The following is an 18,947-nucleotide window of genomic DNA, read 5'->3' as shown; positions in this document are numbered from 1 at the left end:
ATGTTATCGTGATAAAAATATAATTAATTGATTTATGACCTGCTGTAATTTAGAAGTAAATATTTTAGTAATATTTGTGTAGCATATTTAATTAATATTTTTAACAGTTTTCTTACATAAGGGGAGAACTATTAGAGCCCCTGTGAAGAGTATTTCCCAAGCACTGTTAAACCAAGCAAGGAATTTTTAACACAGCTGTTCAAAACATCCTCGTTTATTTTGGATGCTTACATTATTTTACTTTGGACACAGAAACAAAAGTATTTTACAAAATCATTTTTCAACATTTTTTGGTTTCTTTGTTTTTTACCAGGGACAAAATTATTAACCCTTCTGATGCTAATAGTCAGTTGTGTGTCCTTTTTGCTGGATAAGAGCCTGCAACCATTCCTTAGTAGTAGTTTTGAACTGATCTCACAAACATCTATGAGCAATCCCAACCCATTCTCCTTTGGCAGATCGCTTGGGGTCCTCCAGATTTGATGTTCTTCTGGTATGGACCTGGGCCTTAGGTCCACCCTATAGGAGTATCAATGGGATTCAGGTCAGGGCTTTGCACAGGCCAGTTTTGGGTCTTTGTTTTGTTGGAAGAATGAGATGATGTATGAACCAGTTCCCGTTTTACTGCTGACAGCTTGAAGTTTTCAGAATCTTCATAAATCCTTCTTTCCAGAAGCACTGAAGTATTCCCACAGCAACATACTGCAGAGACTGTTCTTTGGGTTGTAAGCCACTCCCTTCTTTTTCCAAACATAAGCAGCGTCTCTCTGGGCACAATTCCAGCATGCATGATCTTTAGCATACGTCAGTCTTGCTTGTAACTGTGTGTTCTGTAGTAGTGAAGTTTTTCTTGGCCTCTGACCTTGCGCTCCATTCTTCTGCAGTGTTCTAGTGATTGTCTACTTTGAGACTACAATAAGTTGTTTTAGACGCATCTCTCACTAGTTTTCTTTCTAGAGTCTTTGAAATCTTTTGCTTAATTGACAGGCTTATTCTGTACCGTGTGGCTCTCTTTAAATTTCTTCATTACACTTTTCAGTACAGTTCTCAACACTGTCAAGCACTCAAAACTCTGCATATCCATCTCATGCTTTATGGGCATCAACAGTCTAAAGTGAATTGTTTTTTGGTTTTGGTCTCATAATTTCTCAAGTGACAACTCTTGTTAAAGTACAACATATACATTTGCAGATAATCCTCAATATTAACTTGATTTTTTCCGGTAGTAATTATGTTATTATATGCAAAAAGAAATACTTTATGCTTTCTAAAGAAAACTAGTAAGGAATGCTATGTTGAAATTCCATTGCTCTGTTAAAAAAGCACTTGGGAAAATTTGGACAAAATGTTACATTTTATGACGTGGGGGTGGAGTGGTGATTGTGGGCTAAGAATTTTGTTTCAGGCATTTTGGTATGTACTATGTATGCCTTTTATATACCAGTTCAAAATATTGTCTAAACTTTACAATTGGGTGTGTACAAAAGGACGAAAAACCGCTGCCAGAAAGTATTTGCTGAGACTACAACAAGCCACTTTCAATTTTTCTCTAGACCGGTGATATGAACAGCTTTATTATGCGTATTAATAAATGCATTATATGAACACCCTACCACAACTGGGATTTCTGTGTTCGTCAGACCTTTTACCTTCAGTCACATTCAGAAAGAAAAAAGAGGCATGTTTAGGTTAGAGGGCAGAGCGTGGGGATCGAGGGGTTCTACAGACAAATGGCAAAGTCAATTTTTTCAATTTTGGAATTATAATTTTACAGCAATGAATCTAAAATAGTTGTGTGTATGTAATTTCTTTCCATCCTCTGTTTTACAGCCAGCTGAGGGAAAATGACAGGAGAAGAAGCAGGAGTAGCATGGCTTTAGATGGGCCAGTGGTCAGAGATGTGGACCCCCCAGTCCCAGAAGAGCCTAGGTTGGAGACAGTAGCCCTCTCTGAGTAGAGCGGGATGACATCAAACTGGCCACCATCTGCACCCTCCTGCTCATCTTCTGTTTGTGTCAATTCCTCCTCTTCCTTACTGTCCAACACCTGTCGGGGAACAAAGTGTGAGTGAAAGTTATTGTTGCATTTTTTCTGCTTGGACATTTTCACATTTCACAGTGTTGAAAACAGTGCCACTCTCTGGGTCCTGGTGAGGAGGGGAACGTGTCAAAGCTTTTATGTGTTCTCTTGAGGTACGAAAATAGAATTTGAACTCAAGAACTGAATCTATATTAATTATTTAAGCTATTAGCACATGCCTAATTACATTGTGTGTTATTCTCTTTTGTTTGTTTGTTTTTTGCCATGTGTAACCAAAAACGTCTTTTGAGCAGCGCCCTGAGTCATTGCAGTGATATGGGTGCTAGTGCTGCTGGTTAAATCTAAGACCTATGTAAAGTTGCTTTACTCATAATATGCCACGAGCCTTCAGATGAAACTGCTACTGATCCTGGCGTGTTTTATGTATTTATATATATCTGACTGGGATTGTTTGAGTCTTTTTTAACATTTGATTATCTAGTGTGAAAATCAGAAGCTCCAAATAGGGCTGAGATGTGCAGCAGGTATAAACTGAGAGAAATGAAGTGAGTTAAGGTTAGGGCTGTGCGATATGACCAAAATCTCATATCCTGATATAAGACATTTATCGTCCTGACAACGATATAAATCACAAAAATGTAAAATTTTCTGTAAATTCTGTGAATCTCGGGCAGCTCGACTTTCCTGACATGTATTGAGCTGGGCGTACTGTACCTGTAGTCGAGTGTTTTAACCGATGAATGAAACAATACATTTTTAGACATAAGTTGTAACGGCCGCCATTTTCTTTGTGAGTATTTATTACACAGCGTGCTGCGGGGAAAAGCCTGTTCTGACGTTTGAGTCTAAGGTTTATTTTTTTAGCACCTGACGGCTCTTTTTGCTTCTCATCCCTAAACTCTCCGCATACTTTTTCACGTGATTCAGTTTATTTTGAAAAGCCTCAACAGGATCTTGAGCTTTATTGTGAAACGAGCCACGCAATGGTTTTACCATCATTGTTGCTAATGACAACACATAAAAACAGACACTTGTCCATCAGTAGTGTGGTGATATTAAACATAAGAGAAAGAGAGAACTTTAAGAAATGAATATAGCCACTACAGTGACATCAAAACCATGAAAAAATATTGCTGTAAACAGTTTCAATTTCACAACACCACGAAACAAACGATAGCATGATAGGAAACGATAGATGTTTTTATATCGTCATCCGATATATATTGTTATATCGAACAGCCCTAGTTAGGTGGGTGCTGTAATGCTTTGAGGATGCAACACGGAATGAGCCGAGGAGCGACAAGATGTGATGAAATAAGACAAATAACATATTAGTGAGTAGAGGAAATGATGAAAGGACACAAAGAAAAAAGGAGGAGGAAAGGAAGAGGATTTGGGGGAAGAAGTAGGAAGGGGAAGACACAGGGCATGAATAAATTCATGCTAATAAAGCCTAAGCGATGCACTGCTTCCAACCAACACCTCAACTAATCTGTTCACTGGAAGAGAGACAGGCAAACACAGAGAGCGAGCGAGCAGAGGAGGACAACCAAGACAGAGAGAGAGAGAGTTGGAATCCCCTCTTGTCCACTGGCCCAGATTATCTCTGGCAGTAGATGCATGCTGGAAGCTAGAGAGCCACAGCCGTGGCAGATTGTGGCCTTTCCAAGGTTACATTAGGCAGGGCCACAATTGGCTTGGACCACATTTATTGGTCAGTGACGGACAAGAGCAGCCGGGAACCATGGTTCTCAAAAGATTGTTCTCACCACATCTCAGAGAGTGTGTTTATGTGTGTGCATGTGTATGTGTGGGGTGGGGGAGGGGAGGCTGTGTGCGTGTGTGTGTGTGTGTGTGTGTGTGTGTGTGTGTGTGTGTGTGTGTGTGTGTGTGTGTGTGTGTGTGTTTAGTAACAGAAATAGTGTGTCAGTAACAATCTGTCTGGACAAGGAAGGTAAACAGTGTTTGGTCAAATCTAAAAATAGACATACATTTAAATGGAGCAGTAAGTAGGTAATGCAATCTGTCTAATTTCGTCTCAAACAGATGAAACCCATTTTACAAGCACATATTCTGACTGGGCGGCACTTTTTTTCTCACGGTTTGCACATGAGCACTGTGGATAGAAAAATGATGGGCGAGCAGCGTGTGCTGGCTCTGAGGTCAGTTACAATAAGTACTTTGTGTGGAAACAAAGCATTAGCGAGTAAATAAACGTCAGTGGTCCGCACTGTAGATTATTGTCCTCTTGGTCAACACCTTGGCCAACTGTGTGTGTGTGTGTGTTGGAGTGTGTGTGCTTCTGTGCGGATTATTTGTAGCAGTGGAGAATGCAAACATGGCGCACAGCCCAGGTCTTGTCTGAGGCCTTTAGTGCTTGGTTAGAAAGAAAGCAAATGTTTAGATGTCTGACTTCATGTATCACTTCTGGACCCAGAAATGGGATTTGTTATATCTGACTTTTCTCTGCTCGTTTTTTCCTGTGTTAGAAGATTTTCATTGTTTCCTATTGGACTTGGCTCCTCTCCTATTGAGTTATACCTACACAGAAGAAATAGGTGCGTTACATCTCATAAATAGCTCTTACAGATCACTCCAGCCTTTTAACAGTAACATACCTCCGGGGCTCACTGTTCAGGCCACTAAACTAAATCTAGAGCGGACCTGCTGGAACTGGTGTGGTAGATGACGCCTGCAGGGCTACTCGGGGCCACCGGTTTTTCATCAGTATAGGCAGGGTAGACATCCGGAGAATAGCGGCGGTTCCCTCAGTCCCCTGTTCCTCGCTTACATTCTAGCTCTGCACTGCTGACTGGGCCATACTCATTGGATCAGAGAATAGACTCTTTAAATAGAGAGCCAATCCAGATTAACTGTATTGGGTTTAGGGTAGTGTACAAAGTTTGAGTTGCCCCCAACGTGGTGTGAATGCTGGATAAAGTGTCATGTTCCTGAGCCTGGTGACTCAGTGTTTTGATTATTAATATTCGTTGTTTCAGTTAGCTTCTGGTTATATTTCAGTGATTTTTAGATCTCAGGTTTTGTTCTGTGTGTCACGTCAAATCAGTTCTGTTTTGTTGTCTGTTCTTTCCCGGTCTCTATATTTGTGTATCTCCTGTGTCTCCCCAGTCAGTTATGTCTCCGTGTCATTGTTTGATAGTCTTGTCTCTGTTTCAGCCGTATCTCCTTGTCAAGTCTACGTCACCGTGCCTGTCTTGTGTTTCCTGTTTTATTTTGATAGTCTCATGTCCTTCGTTCAGTGTTTTCACTTTTGCTTCCCCTTTGTTTCATCATGTCAGATTAGGTTCATATGTGTCGCCCTCCATTACTCCCTTGTGTATTTAAGCCCTGTGATTTCTTTTGTCCATTGTTGTGTCGTTAACTACCTCTATGTCCTGTGTGTTATCTCTGTTCTCCTCAAGTCTCCTTGTAACTCCTAGCTTCTTTTTTTCCCCATTTTCTATTTTATTAATTCTGTGTCCCTAGCTTCCTAGTTTCCAGTTTAGGTTTTGTTTTTCCATGTTTGAGATGTCTGAGTTGTTGCCACAAGCTGCCTCTCTCAGTTCACCCCTCTTGTGTTTCAAGTCCTGCATTTGGGTCCTACATCTTGCCTGCCACAGCATAAAAGAAACATTGGGTGAAAAGGCTTAGTAGTTGTAGAAAGTACTTTAAGTGCTCATCAAGCCCTCATCAAGAAGCTGCAGAAGAACACCAGAACTGTGAATTGGGAAGCAGGCAGAAATAACAGGATTGGGGCAACTTGCATGAGCCCGAGGACGACTGCTGGAGTTCCAACAGCAGGCTAACATCAATGGGTGAACACAAACCAAATTACTTTTTGGTTTGTGTAATTGTGTAACCCCCTGACCGTGGCTCAGGGGGTTGGGAAGCGTATCTGTAACCGGAAAGTTGCCGGTTTGATCCCCGGGCTCTCTGTCCTGGTCGTTGTGTCCTTGGGCAAGACACTTCACCTACCGCTTACTGGTTTGAGGGGCCGATGGCGCGATATGGCAGCCTGGCTTCTGTCAGTCTGCCCCAGGGCAGCTGTGGCTACAACTGTAGCTGCCTCCACCAGTGTGTGAATGTGAGAGTGAATGAATAGTGGTATTGTAAAGCGCTTTGGGTGCCTTGAAAAGCGCTATATAAATCCAATCCATTATTATTATTATTTACTTGAACTACAAATGGCACTTGACAGAAAAAGCCTAGATGATGAACAGCTTTGATGTTTTCCCTGAAAGAGTTTAGTTTAATATGTTCCAGTTTACCAAACTGTTTGAAATGTTTGATTTGAGTAGAGATGCACCTGAGTGTGTAAGTGGGTGTGAGTATATATGTATATGCACACAGTACTATTATATTTTTCATGTAATTGCTAGGCTTAATTATTGTAAATAAATGTTGGTACTCTTAAACCAGGGAAAGTGTTATAGGAAGCCTTGATCTGTGGGTAAAAGGCAGTCGTCCTCCCTGCCTTACCTGGGCAAAGCATCCTTCTCTCCTAATCTGTTCACCTGCTGCTCATCTTTAATCAACTGTAATACTTAAGGACCAGTGCAGCCATCCAGACCAGTGCGGCCATCCAGACTCCGGGATATTATTTTAGAATGGTAAACGGTAAACATGACTCCCCGAGTTGTCACCCCGTGTTCTCCCGATTTGACTCAACTTCCTAGGGTCTATCATGACAGTCTTCAGCAAGGAGATGGCTCCTTCACTACCTCCCTACAGGCTATAAGACAGCTGCACAGGCCTTGTCCTGAGCTCCATTACCTACCAGCAAATTATACAATCTCTCCCGAACTGAGAGGGAGTCTATGGAGAAATACATTATGGATTCCCTCACCGCTGGGATAATTTGACCATCCGCCTCCCACATAAGGGCTGGGTTGTTTTTTGTGGCCGAGAAAGATAAGACCCTCACTGAGTACCGTGGACTTAATCAGATCACAGTGAAAATTAAATATCCTCTTCACCCCAGTAATTCTGTCTTCAAACTCCTCCAGGAGGCCTCCGTCTTCACTAAACTGAACCTACGAAATCCTTACCATGTGGTTCGAATTCGTGAGGGAGATGAATGGAAAATGGCATTTAATACACGCCTCGGTCACTTCAAGTCTTTAGTGATGCCGTCCGGCCTTACTAATGCCCCAGCTGTCTTCCAGGCACTTATCAATGATGTACTCTGGGATTTCTTAAACTTGTTTGTTTATTTAGAAGAAATTCTTATTTTTTCTAAGAGTATGGGGGAGCACCAGGTCCATGTGCATCAAGTTTTGCATCGGCTCCTTGAGAACAGATTGTATGTGAAAGCAGAAAAATGTGAGTTTCATGTAACTACAGTATCTTTCCTTGGCTTCGTGTTTCAGGATGAAGACTTATCTGGAAAGAGTAAAAACCATGGCGGATTGGCCCACTCACACCACCTGAAAGCAGCTTCAGTGATTCTTGGTGTTTGCTAATGAGGGAGCCAAACATCCATTTGTTGTACTGACTGACCATAAGAACCTCCGCACAATACTGTACCAGAGAAGTACCAGTTCTCTCGGTCCACCAACGTCTATGTTCTGAGTTACCCTTAGTTTCCTTTTGCACATATTTAAGCAATCATTATTTTCCTCAGTTTTGTGTTAAAGTGAAAAAAGTATCACAAAGTTTATTCTGCATCTCGCTGTCTTGCCGAAGTCCCACACTTGAGTCAAACTAAGTAAGCTGCAAAACACGACAGAAAGAGAGATATCTTAAGGGAGTCATGAGTTTTAGCTGGTGACAAAAATACCTATACATGTTGATGGGGGAAGGTAATGATGAATTAACCCACAAAGGGTTGGGAATCAACACCAGAGTGGCCTCCCCTCTTTACGAGAGGTGTCCCAGCTCAAAGCATGAAGGGGCCAGCACTTGACAGGTGTGTAGCTGACCTGTCTGGGTGGAAGTCAGCAGTTCTAAATACACTTCTTTGTTATTTAAATATGTCTCACTAAGGCTCTTCTGCCAACCGTGGCATTTAATCATTGTGAACATAAAACAAAGGAAATGTTAGAATTATGTTCCTTAATGTAAATGTTCTGGGAATTCCAGTGAAAAGATCTAGAATAATTACCAAACGTAAAAAGGAAAAGGCACAGATGGAGAAACCCATCTGTTGATTGTGGAAGATGAAAAACCCAAAAGATTTGTCTTCAATAATACTTTTTATTGTTCACATAGAAATTCACGTAAAAGAGGTGAAGCAATATTAATCTCTAATACTATTCATTTTGTGTGTGGAAAGGAAATTAAACACGATGAAGGCAGATACTTCATAGTTAAAGGACTGATGGACCAAACATTGTTACACTGGTGAACGTGTATGCACCACCTGAAAGTGGACAGAATCTTTTAAATCTCTGTTTGACGCTGTATCAGTGGAAAATGAAGGAATCTGTATATGTGGGGGATCTGAACGTAATAATGAATAGTAATATGGACACAACTAGCTACAGGAAACTGTTGCTAAATTAATTAGAAATGTGTGGTGATGGTCGTGGTCCCTGTGGCTGTCCGGCTCGCTCTGCAAGGCTTCATGTGTTTTTGCTTTCGTTTTTGCTCACGCTCTCTCTACCTCTGCCTGGGCAGAGCTCACCACGGGCTCTCGCCTTTGGCCCACGCACCTGCAGGCAATTACACACCTGAGGCTCATTATCCAGCAGTTTCCTGGCCACTACTTAAGGTGGTGGCTCAGAGTTTCTCGTCGCTGGACTGTTGTAAAGACTCACGTTAGTGTAACCCTGGGTTTTATCAGCGGATGAGCTTGCTAACCTCTTTTATACTACATGCGCTGACATCCTTAACTCTGTGGCACCTCTGAGGATTAAACGTGCCAAATCCTCACAACCCTGGCTAAATGATACTACTCGCGCCCTTAGGCGTGAATGTCGTCGTGCTGAAAGAAAATGGAGGAAAGACAAACTCCACGTCTCTCTGGACATCCTCCATAATTGTCTATCTAAGTATCAAAAGTCTGTTAAAGCTGCCAAATCTGCCTTTTTGTCTAGCATTATTATGACTAATAGCCACAACCCCCGAGCACTTTTTAATACCTATTGTTTGTTGTCCTCTTTTATTGTTTGTTTTAACTGTCTCATGTTTTTATTGACTGTGAAGCGCTATGGTCAACACTGTTGTTTTAATATGTGCTATATAAATAAATTTTGATTTGATTTGATTTGAGTTTCTCTTGTGTTTTCCAAGCGTTATTTAGTGTTGATTCTACTTCGTCTGTCTGTAAACAGATTTCCCTAGACCCGTCTCTTGGGCATTTCCTTTATTCCCTGGAGTATTTCCCTGGCAGTGTGGCGAGTGTTGCACGGAGCGTGTTGGAGTACGTGAGCAGAGCAAGAGTGCAGAGCCCCCTTTCCTCGCTACCCTCGGATCCCCGGAGTCCCAATTCACTCCCAACACTTTGTATATAGTTCATTTGGTGTTTGTAAATAAAACACTCCATCCATCTGCTTCTGCTTATCCTTTTCAGCGTCGCGAGCTGTCATATGGCAAGAGGCAGGGTACAGCCTGGACATGTCGCCAGTCTGTGGCAGGGCTAACACAGAGAGACAGACAAACATTCACAATCAAACCAATGGGCAATTTAGAGTTTCCAGTTAACCTGTCCCCACTAACTGCATGTCTTTGGACTGTGAGAGGAAGCCGGAGTACCCGGCGAGAACCCACGCAAACACGGGGAGAACATGCAAACTCCACACAGAACAGATGGTGGAATTGAACTCAGGAATTGTTGTGCAGCAACAGTGCCAACCACCGTGCCACCGTGCTGCTTAAAAACAAGAGACTGTTAAGTTGAATCTTTCCGTCTACACTGGAGTGCGTTCAGTCAGCATGACAGGAAGAAATGATTTATCGATGGGTGGAGAAATTGCCACCCTCTCCAAAAGAATTACACCCACTACTTAGTAACCCCTTCTGTTAATTCTAGAATAGACTACTTTTTTACACAAAGACAGAATAGGGATAAAATTCGAGAGTGCGTCATCGGGGTATCGGATGATTCAAATCATAGTACCATGTGCTTAAAGCTTAGGTTGAAAAGTGCAAACAGAAATACAATTTGGAGGGTTGATGTCAGAATATTGAACAATCCAGAGATATTTAAAGAAATCAAGGGGGAGATAAAACAATATGTAGAAGAAAATGATGATGATGATAAATTAGGACCAAAAGCCACAAAACTACTGGCAATTAACAACATTAACAACACCACATTATCAACTTCGACACAAATCTAAAGAAGAAAAAAATAACTGGACTGTTGCTCACTGACTCAATGTCCTCTTTTCCAATGAGAGCAAATTTTGCATCTCATTTGTAAACCAAGGTCTCAGAGTCTGGAGGAAGAATGGAGAGGCGCATAATCCAAGACACTTGAAGTCCAGTTTCCACAGTCTGTGCTGATTTGGGGAGTCATGTCATCTGCTGGTGTTGGTCGACTGTGCTTTATTAAGTCCAGAGTCAACACAGCCGTCTACCAGCACATTTTGGAGCACTTCATGTTTCCTTCTGTAGACAAGCTTTATGGAGATGCAGACTTTTATAGCAGGACTTGGCACCTGCCCACACCGCCAAAAGTACCAAAACCTGGTTCAGTGACCACGGGATTACTGTGCTTGATTGGCCAGCAAACTCTCCTGACCTGAGCCCCATAAAGAATCTATGGGGCATTGCCAAGAGGAAGAGGCGAGACATGAGACCGAACAGAAGTGCTGAAGGCCGCTATCGAAGTATCCTGGTCTTCCATAACACCTCAGCAGTGCCACAGGCTGATAGCATCCATGCCACGCTGCATTGAGGCAGTAATTCATGCAAAAGGGGCCCAAACCAAGTACTGAGTACATATGCATGATTGCACTTTTCAGAGGTCCGACATTTAACATCGTTGTTTTATTGATTTCATGTAATATTGTAATTTTCTGAGCTTTTGAAGTTGAGGTTTACAAAATCTGTAAGCCATGATGAACAAAATTATAACAAATAAAGGGTTGAAATATCTAGTGTTGCATGTAATGAGTCTATATCATATATTAGTTTCACCTTTTAAGTTGAAATAAATGGACTTTTGCATGATATTCTCAATTTTTCAAGTTTCACCTGTAACAGGGAAGGGAGTCGAGAACCGGTTCCAGCAGCCCAATTCTCCGGTATTGTTAGTCTGCCTGGGTATCGGTCCCACTTATCAGTTCTCGCACGCTCGCTACAAACAGCTGATTTCAGTTTGTGTGCTGGAGGAGGAAAATAGTGGAGCAGTATCCAGCGAGGATATGGACATTACTTTTATTTTTATTGCCCAAAAGAATGAAAGTGCGCTGGTAAAGTGGAGACTGCTCCAGGTCAGGAACAACTGCATTATGCTATTAATGCAACTTCACAAGCTCTTCGCAAACACTGGCACAGACAGCATGCTAACGCTAAGCTAGCCAAGAATGCAGAGTAAACGCAGACCCCAAACCCAGCATCGTGACAAAGTGCTGAACTTCAACAGGTAACATGCTGATGAGGAGTCAGGCCGCAGCCTCCTGCCTGTTCATGTTTCTAAAGCAGAATCACCGTGACTATCACTCTAAAGTGTCTTTGTGCTGGTTTCCATCTTTCCTGTGTGCTGTCGGCTTTGTGTTCATATCTAAATACTAAGTGAAAAATCCTGCGTGTCCTCAATAGTGTGTTTCAGATAATTTTACAGAGTAACATGAGAGTAACATAACGAGTAGTATAACGAATGTCTTTTTTCGGGGTGTAATTAAGTAACGTACTGCAAGAAAAGTGAAAAGTTTTAAGACATGTATTCTGTGTAATATGTGTAATATGTGCAATTACTTTCTTGAGTAATGACCACACTGACCATAACAAAGAGGGGAAACACCTCCAACGTGCACAAACATTTGACCACACAGCATGTAATTAATTTGCATGAATGTAATGTCTTTGATATGCTGCTTAGGGATGGTGGTGACTCTCAAAGTGGAGTCAATGAGAATCAATAAGGAATCAAATCAATAATTGATATCGATAATGGAATTGGAATTACTAAAGTCTTATCAGTTTCCATCCCTATATATTAAACCACTGGCTCAGATGATTAGGCAAGATAACCCAGGGATCAAAATCAATAACCAAGTACTATTAGTTTATTCACAGACAATATCATGATATGTTTAACAGACCCAGTTAATTCCTTTTTTAAATTAAGGCAAGCATTAAACACATTAGGAAAATACTCAGGTTACAAGATAAATATTAAAAAGATTCAACTTCTATTATTCAATTGTATCCAAGACCAAAAGCTCCAAGAATTGAAAATAAACTGGAATGCAAACAAACAATATCTAAGTTTTTAGTTATAAACATAACTGAAAACTTAGCGTCCTTATACCAACTACGTTCAAATTGACTCAGACATACAAAAAGATCTTGATAGGTGGAATACATATCCTGTGAATCTAGCAGCACAATTATTATATTTATGTTTAACCATGCCAAGCACCACAAGCACATTTTCATAGATGGGATAAATTTCTAGATTTATTTGGGAAGGAAGGAAACCCAGGATTCATTACAACATCACAGCTAACTAAGACTGAAGGAGGGATGGCTCTTCCCTATTTAAAAAAAACTATTTTGATGCAGCTCAGTTACACATTCTGGTATATTAATGTAATACAGAATACACCAAATAGAAATAGAGACCTCCATATTCAATTTTCCAATCCAAAGAAGTATTGGGGAGAGTAAGATCAAAGTTTCAATAGAAGAAAATTCTAATCCTATAGTCAGATTTACTCTAAAAAAATGGTACACGGTAGTAAAACTTCTAAAGCTGGAAATGGATTTATTACTATTAAAATGGATATTATACGACAACACATTCATACCAGGAAAATTAGACTCCAGCTTAAATGGTTGGCACTAAAGGGGATTACAGCACAATTACTCATAAGCTTCCAATATCTCAAAGACACATTTGACCTCATGAGCCAAGATTTCTATAGATATCTAAATATATTTATATATAGATACGTGTGAGAGTATTATTTGAGATACAAGTGGCACAACAGTGTAGCTCACCCATTTTGAGGACCCCCATGATGGTTTTTCTTGTGCTAAATTGAAAGAATTAATAAATACTGAAAGGATATCAGCTTGATTTTTACAGGCCAATAGTTTTAAACCAGTAAAAATGGAGGACTAACACAATAACTGAGGTATAAAAGCCCAGCAACAGAGATAACCACATAATAAATAAAAGCGTGACAGTGATTTGATGGGCTTAGACCAAAGATAGCAAGAAGGCTTTAGGATAAGTCTGAAAGGTAATTTAAAATGTGGCAGCAGTGATGAGCGGTGATGAGCTTTAGCGTACTCACAATGTTGTTGTGCTCAGGCAGGTGGTTATTCTTCAGCAGCTCATCCTTCTGAACCAGCGGGGAGGGTCTAGGCGCAGGAGGTTGGGTGATGTCTGCAGGCAGCAAGCCGAGGCTCCCCATCCAGCTGATGGAGTTACCTGCTTGGAGAAACAAGCACATCACTCCCTCTGTTTGTGTGTGTGTGTGTGTGTGTGTGTGCGCGTGCACAGGTCTGCAACACTCCATCTGTGTAGGCATGAAAAAACATCTATTTGGCAGCTTTATTGTTAGAGCAGTTGGCAGATAGATAAATTACAATGATTTACGGACAATACATTGATTTATAGATCCAGGCTTTAGTGTTTAGATGTTTATGGCCATTGTGTATGGACACCATTATTGAGAGTTCTTGTGATTGAATGACAGCTGAAGGGGCTTTTCACACCCTACAAACCTGCAGAGACAATCTGTAAAACTCTCCTGACTGCTAAGGTTGCAGCATGTAGCTGCCTTTTTAAAAAAGGTAGAGCTCAGTTCATGCTGAGTAAGCCACTGCTGGAGACAACCACCCAGACTGATCCAGCAGACAGTGTCACAGTCATTTTTCCCTTTATTTCCTTTGATCTGAATCTTGATATATCTTTGATAGTAACACACATTAATGCTGTTTTCACAATTCCTCAGATGCATTATTTAAAGCAGACATTATCAAAATAAATTGTGTGTCAAGTCTTTAAAGTGTGTCTATTTTCAAACCATCCCAGAAATATAAACACTTGCATGATTTAGTGTAAAAGACATCTGCATTTGCATGCAGAGCATCATGGGACACCATTAAACCATAAGCTGTTACTTTTTATATATTTTTAGGCTACATTAGAAAAATTGGCTGCAAAGTGTAGCTTATGCTACCTCATGAGGAAATGTTTTTAAAGTAAGATTCATCAAAGCAGTGGTTTTCTTTCTGACAAGTAGGTATGCATTGGACTGGCCTAGTTTTCATTCATTTATTTGATAAACAGCATTTTTTGCTGTTGCATTTTCATTTTATTTCATGTAAAATATTTAATTTATGTATCATGGCTGTCAAACATTTTAAAAACAAAAATTAAAGAATTATATTGTAAACAGTTTAGACGAGGGGTAACAAACAAGTTAGTCAAACTTGTTACATCCTGCTATTTGGAATGAAAAATGACTGCTGTATGTGAAACGTATGTACTGTAGACTCACGCAGGCAGCTGTTGTGGGTGAAGATGCGCTGCAGTTTCAGACATTCCTGCCACTGGTTGCCACTGCCTTCACAGTTGCACCACAGCGACACATCTGCAGAGCTGTTACTGATGTAGTTGGGCGTCATGATGGTACCTGTGGTTTTAAAAGGTCAAGGTGTTGTCACAGAAACTTCGCTGTGGGCAGATCAAAGGTTCTGGATTTTACATTTTAATGATTATCAATCTTTGAGACTATGTTCTAAGATACTTTATGCATTTATTGGCTTCTACATAAAGTTTTACTTAGAACGATTGAGCACGAAATTGAAACTGGTTTTGTCTTCTGCAGAACAACATAACAACCACTTAATGACCTTCATTTAAAGGACCAAGGGATATTGAAGTTCTGCAGATCCTAGAGTTTTCTGGCACTACCTTGTCAATTTTTAAGCCACAATTTTGCATTTTGGAAGTTAGCTAGCACTTTAACAGGCAGTAAAAAACACAACTCAGTGCAAAACACACACACAAAGAACATTTCAACATTTGATACAATACTTTCCATTTGTTCTGATAGATATCTTAATACATTCAATATCAACATTTTTGGAGCCCTTGTGTAAGTTACTTAACAGGCAAATATAAACTACTTTGGAATAGAACATGGATAGAAATAACAGAAGCTAGTATCCATCCCTCAGTTTAGAATACAATAAGGTTTTCACTACAGACACGTGAACAAATATTGTAACACGTGTCTACGATTCAGATGTAGTTTTCTGGGATCATGTTAAAACTGGCACAATACTATAAGATTAATAACAAATGTAACTTATTTGATACTGCTCTTTCGATGTATATCTTCTTTTTAAAGGAAACCAATCTGTAAGTGTGGGTTTGTACCGCTGGCAGGCTAGCTCGGTTTGTGCCATGAGACTTTGAGAACGATCATAAACTAGTGTCTGTTCAAGCCAGCATGGCCATAGTACTGATGTGTCAGAAAAGGATTAAAGAGTGAGCTCCTTGTATGTGTTTGTGCCTGGGACTGCTGCTTATGTAGAATCATGGCCTTATTTCTCTGATTAGAAAGAACAAAACCTACTGAACAGGAAGCCAAGGTCATAACTTAGGCTTACTGAGAGAGAAAGAATGTGAATGCTTAGTTTGGAGGGGGGCCGAAGCTATAAGAATGTGAGAAACAGTCAGACACTGTATTGTATGGAATATTGATTAAAGAGATTGTTGATTGAGCATTAATTGCCGAGTGTTGTTCTTCCTTCAGTCCAAAGATGAAAGAGTTGGGGTATTTAACAACATGCACATTTGTGACGTTGTGCTACTAATCAGCATAATAACCAAACCCCTAAAAGTGATGATGAGACCCGGAAACCGAACTTTCAAGCAACGTTGAGTACACTAGCGTAGATAACACCAGGTTGTGTGATAATTTGTGCTGTAAGAACATCTCTGCCCCCATCAAGCTCGCCCAAATCACCAGAACACAAACATCATAACAAAGCCCAGGAGAACCAGATTGGTTGCAACCAATAGCAACGACGAGGAAGCTGACAACACCATTGTACTACGTGAGAAACATGCATGACAGCCTGCGCCAGTGTCCAATTTAAATATGTAAAATGCTTCAACTTTAATGGTCCCAGATTTTCATCTCTGCTTTTTGCAGATGATGTGGTTATGTTGTCTTTATCTGGGGGTGACCTCCAGCTCACACTGGAGCAGTTTGCAGCCAAGTTTGAAGCAGCGGGAATGTGAATCAGGACCTCCAAATCTGAAGCCATGGTCCTCAGCTAGAAAAGGATGAAGATCCCACTTTGGATTGGGGACAGGTTGGCGCCCCAGGTGGAGGAGCTTAGGTATCTCGGGGTCACATGTGACGGAATATGGTGGCAACAGATTGACAGACGGGTTGAGAAGTGATCGGGACACTGTACTACTCTGTTGTGGTGGTGAAGAGCGAGCTTACTGTAAAAGCGAAGATCTCGATTTACCGATCAATCTACGCCATCAACCTCACCTATGGTCACAAGCTTATGGTAGTGACTGAAAGAATGAGATTGCAGCAGATGAGGTTTCTAAGGGTGGCTGGTTAGAGTGAGGGGTTGAGACATTTGAGAGGGGCTCAGGGTAGAGCTGCTATTCCTCCGTATCGAAAGGAGCCAGTTGATGTGGTTTGGGCATCTGACAAAGATGCCTACAAGGTGCCTCCTGGATGTGGTGTTCTGGGCATGTCCCGCTGGAAGGAGGCCCATGGGAAGACCTAGAACATGCTGGAGAGATTACATGTCTCAGCTGGGATGGGACCGCCTTGATGCTTCCCCCGGATAAGCTGAAGAAGGTGGCTGTGGAGAGGGAGGTCTAAGCTTCTGTGCAGCTGCTGCCCTGTGATCCGGCATGGATAAGCAAGTAAATAAATGTCTGTAAATTTTAATGTTTCAAACACTATTGATGAGATAGATTACAACATCAAGAGAGGGACTGTAGAATGCACACGTTTTTAAACTGTCGGATGGGACAGGTTAAAACACTCACACTCAGACTCGTTACCTTTTCTTTTTCCTCTTTTTCATTGTTTTGTCCATACTGTGTGTTTCATGATTCTTGTTTGTTACACTTCAAAAGTAACTAAGGGCTCTATGTTTTCTAAATTTCTCTGAAACTGTAATAAAAATGACAAACGTGCCAAATCCGACACTTGCAGCCTTCTATTTTTTGGTAAGGCAGTAGGCTTTTTCGTCTTTTTTCCCTCCTTCCCCGTGTGTTTAGTACCTATGAGTCCGGCATAGGCTCGGAGACAGAGGCCTGCTGAATCTTTCAGGCAGCCGCTGGCTGTCAGATGAGACGGCTGGCAGTTATTGAGGAAATCAGCCAGTCTGGACCTGGCAACAACACAAACAAACAGTCAATATCAACATTAAAAGCAGGCAAGACTAACTTACACAACACCTTCTTATGTATAATAAACTTAGCACAAAAATAAGAAAATTTTTCTTTGGCTGATTACTTCTTTGCTGTAGCAATACTTCTTAGCAAAAAATCATCTGTCTTTAGGAAGCCTGTTCATTTCCCATTAAATGGCGTCACATTTGTAAAGAAAATGCATTTATGGTTTGAGCAGTTGAGTATATGGGTTGCACCCATGAAAAGTTTGCCAAATATTATCTGCCAAATACTAAACAGCTTATTCTGTTATTGACTCTTGTTTTGATCCTCTGTTACTGTAGACACCAGCTGATGATCAGGTGTTTGATTGGCACCTCAGTAATAGCACCTCTGAACGTGGACCCTGCTACAGCAGTCAGTTGGTGTCTCCTTCAAACATGCCATGTTTGATAGACGTGGACAGGGCCCATGCGTAGGGCAATTTCAAGCAGGTGTTCCACAACACCAAGCTTCAATTTTATTTGGAGTGAGCCCTAATACCATCTCCAAATAGAAGTTTCACGTCCATATATATGGGGGATGTCAGAGACACGCTGCAAAGTGGGCCACTCCCAAGAAGACAAAGCCAAGATTGTCAACTCTCACCACCTAGGACCTTCTACAGATTTACAGTCAAGGTTTGCAGGACAACATGACTGATTTCTCTCTAATTGCACACAGCCAATCTGTGATTTCAAAAGGGTGCCAGGAGGCCTGCTGATTGACCTTCACAAGGCAGGGATAGTTCAGTAGGTGGAGTGGTGGCCCCATGATCGGAAGGTCGGGGGTTCGACTCCACTGAACGGTTACCCTGAGGTACCCCTGAGCAAGGTCACACACTGCTCCCTGGGTGCTGCATTGGTGGCTGCCCACTGCTTCACTGGGTGAATGGGTTAAATGCAGAGGAGCAATTTCCCTATGGGGACTAACACATACACAATTTGTGCTGGTGTTGGCAACGTGCACACTGGAAAGTGAACATGTGGAGAAATTTTATGTGGCGTGATGAGTCCAGATTCTGCCAATGGCAGAGACGATGCAGAGAATGCTATATTGACTGCTGGAACAATATGGTAACCACTGTTGGTGCAGGCAGTGTAATAGTGCATCTCCCTCACTAAAGAAAAACAAGGGTTTCAATCATTGGATGCATAGCAGTGAAAATGTATGCTATGCCTTCTGATGATAGTCCCTAAGGGAAGCATGTATAATCTAAACAGAATTGGTCCTAGCACTGAACCCTGTGGAACCTCAGTGTGTGAAGAGGACTCTCCATTTACATGCACAAATTGGAGTCTATTAGATAGATATGATACAAACCACTGCAGCGCAGTACCTGTAATACCTACAGCATGTTCTAATC

General features: G+C 41.2%; 1 protein-coding gene across 1 annotated transcript in view; it reads right to left on the bottom strand.

Moving 5' to 3' along the window:
* Positions 1–508: 508 nt before the first annotated feature.
* The window catches only part of gfra3 (GDNF family receptor alpha 3), a 65,457-nt gene continuing 47,018 nt past the window's right edge, over positions 509–18,947 (bottom strand). The window contains exons 5-8 of the mRNA XM_005751859.1: positions 17,432–17,541; positions 14,664–14,798; positions 13,452–13,588; positions 509–2,046 (exon numbers count right to left, since the gene is read on the bottom strand). Coding sequence (XP_005751916.1) covers positions 1,825–2,046; positions 13,452–13,588; positions 14,664–14,798; positions 17,432–17,541 — 604 coding nt within the window. The 3' untranslated portion in view covers positions 509–1,824. The remainder of the gene's footprint in view (positions 2,047–13,451; positions 13,589–14,663; positions 14,799–17,431; positions 17,542–18,947) is intronic.

The sequence above is a fragment of the Pundamilia nyererei genome, unplaced genomic scaffold, assembly GCF_000239375.1.
Source record: "Pundamilia nyererei isolate P.nyererei 1_Seehausen unplaced genomic scaffold, PunNye1.0 scaffold00330, whole genome shotgun sequence".
NCBI lineage: Eukaryota > Metazoa > Chordata > Actinopteri > Cichliformes > Cichlidae > Pundamilia > Pundamilia nyererei.
The sequence above is the reverse complement of the archived record's forward strand: the minus strand, read 5'-3'. Positions and strand labels throughout refer to the sequence as shown.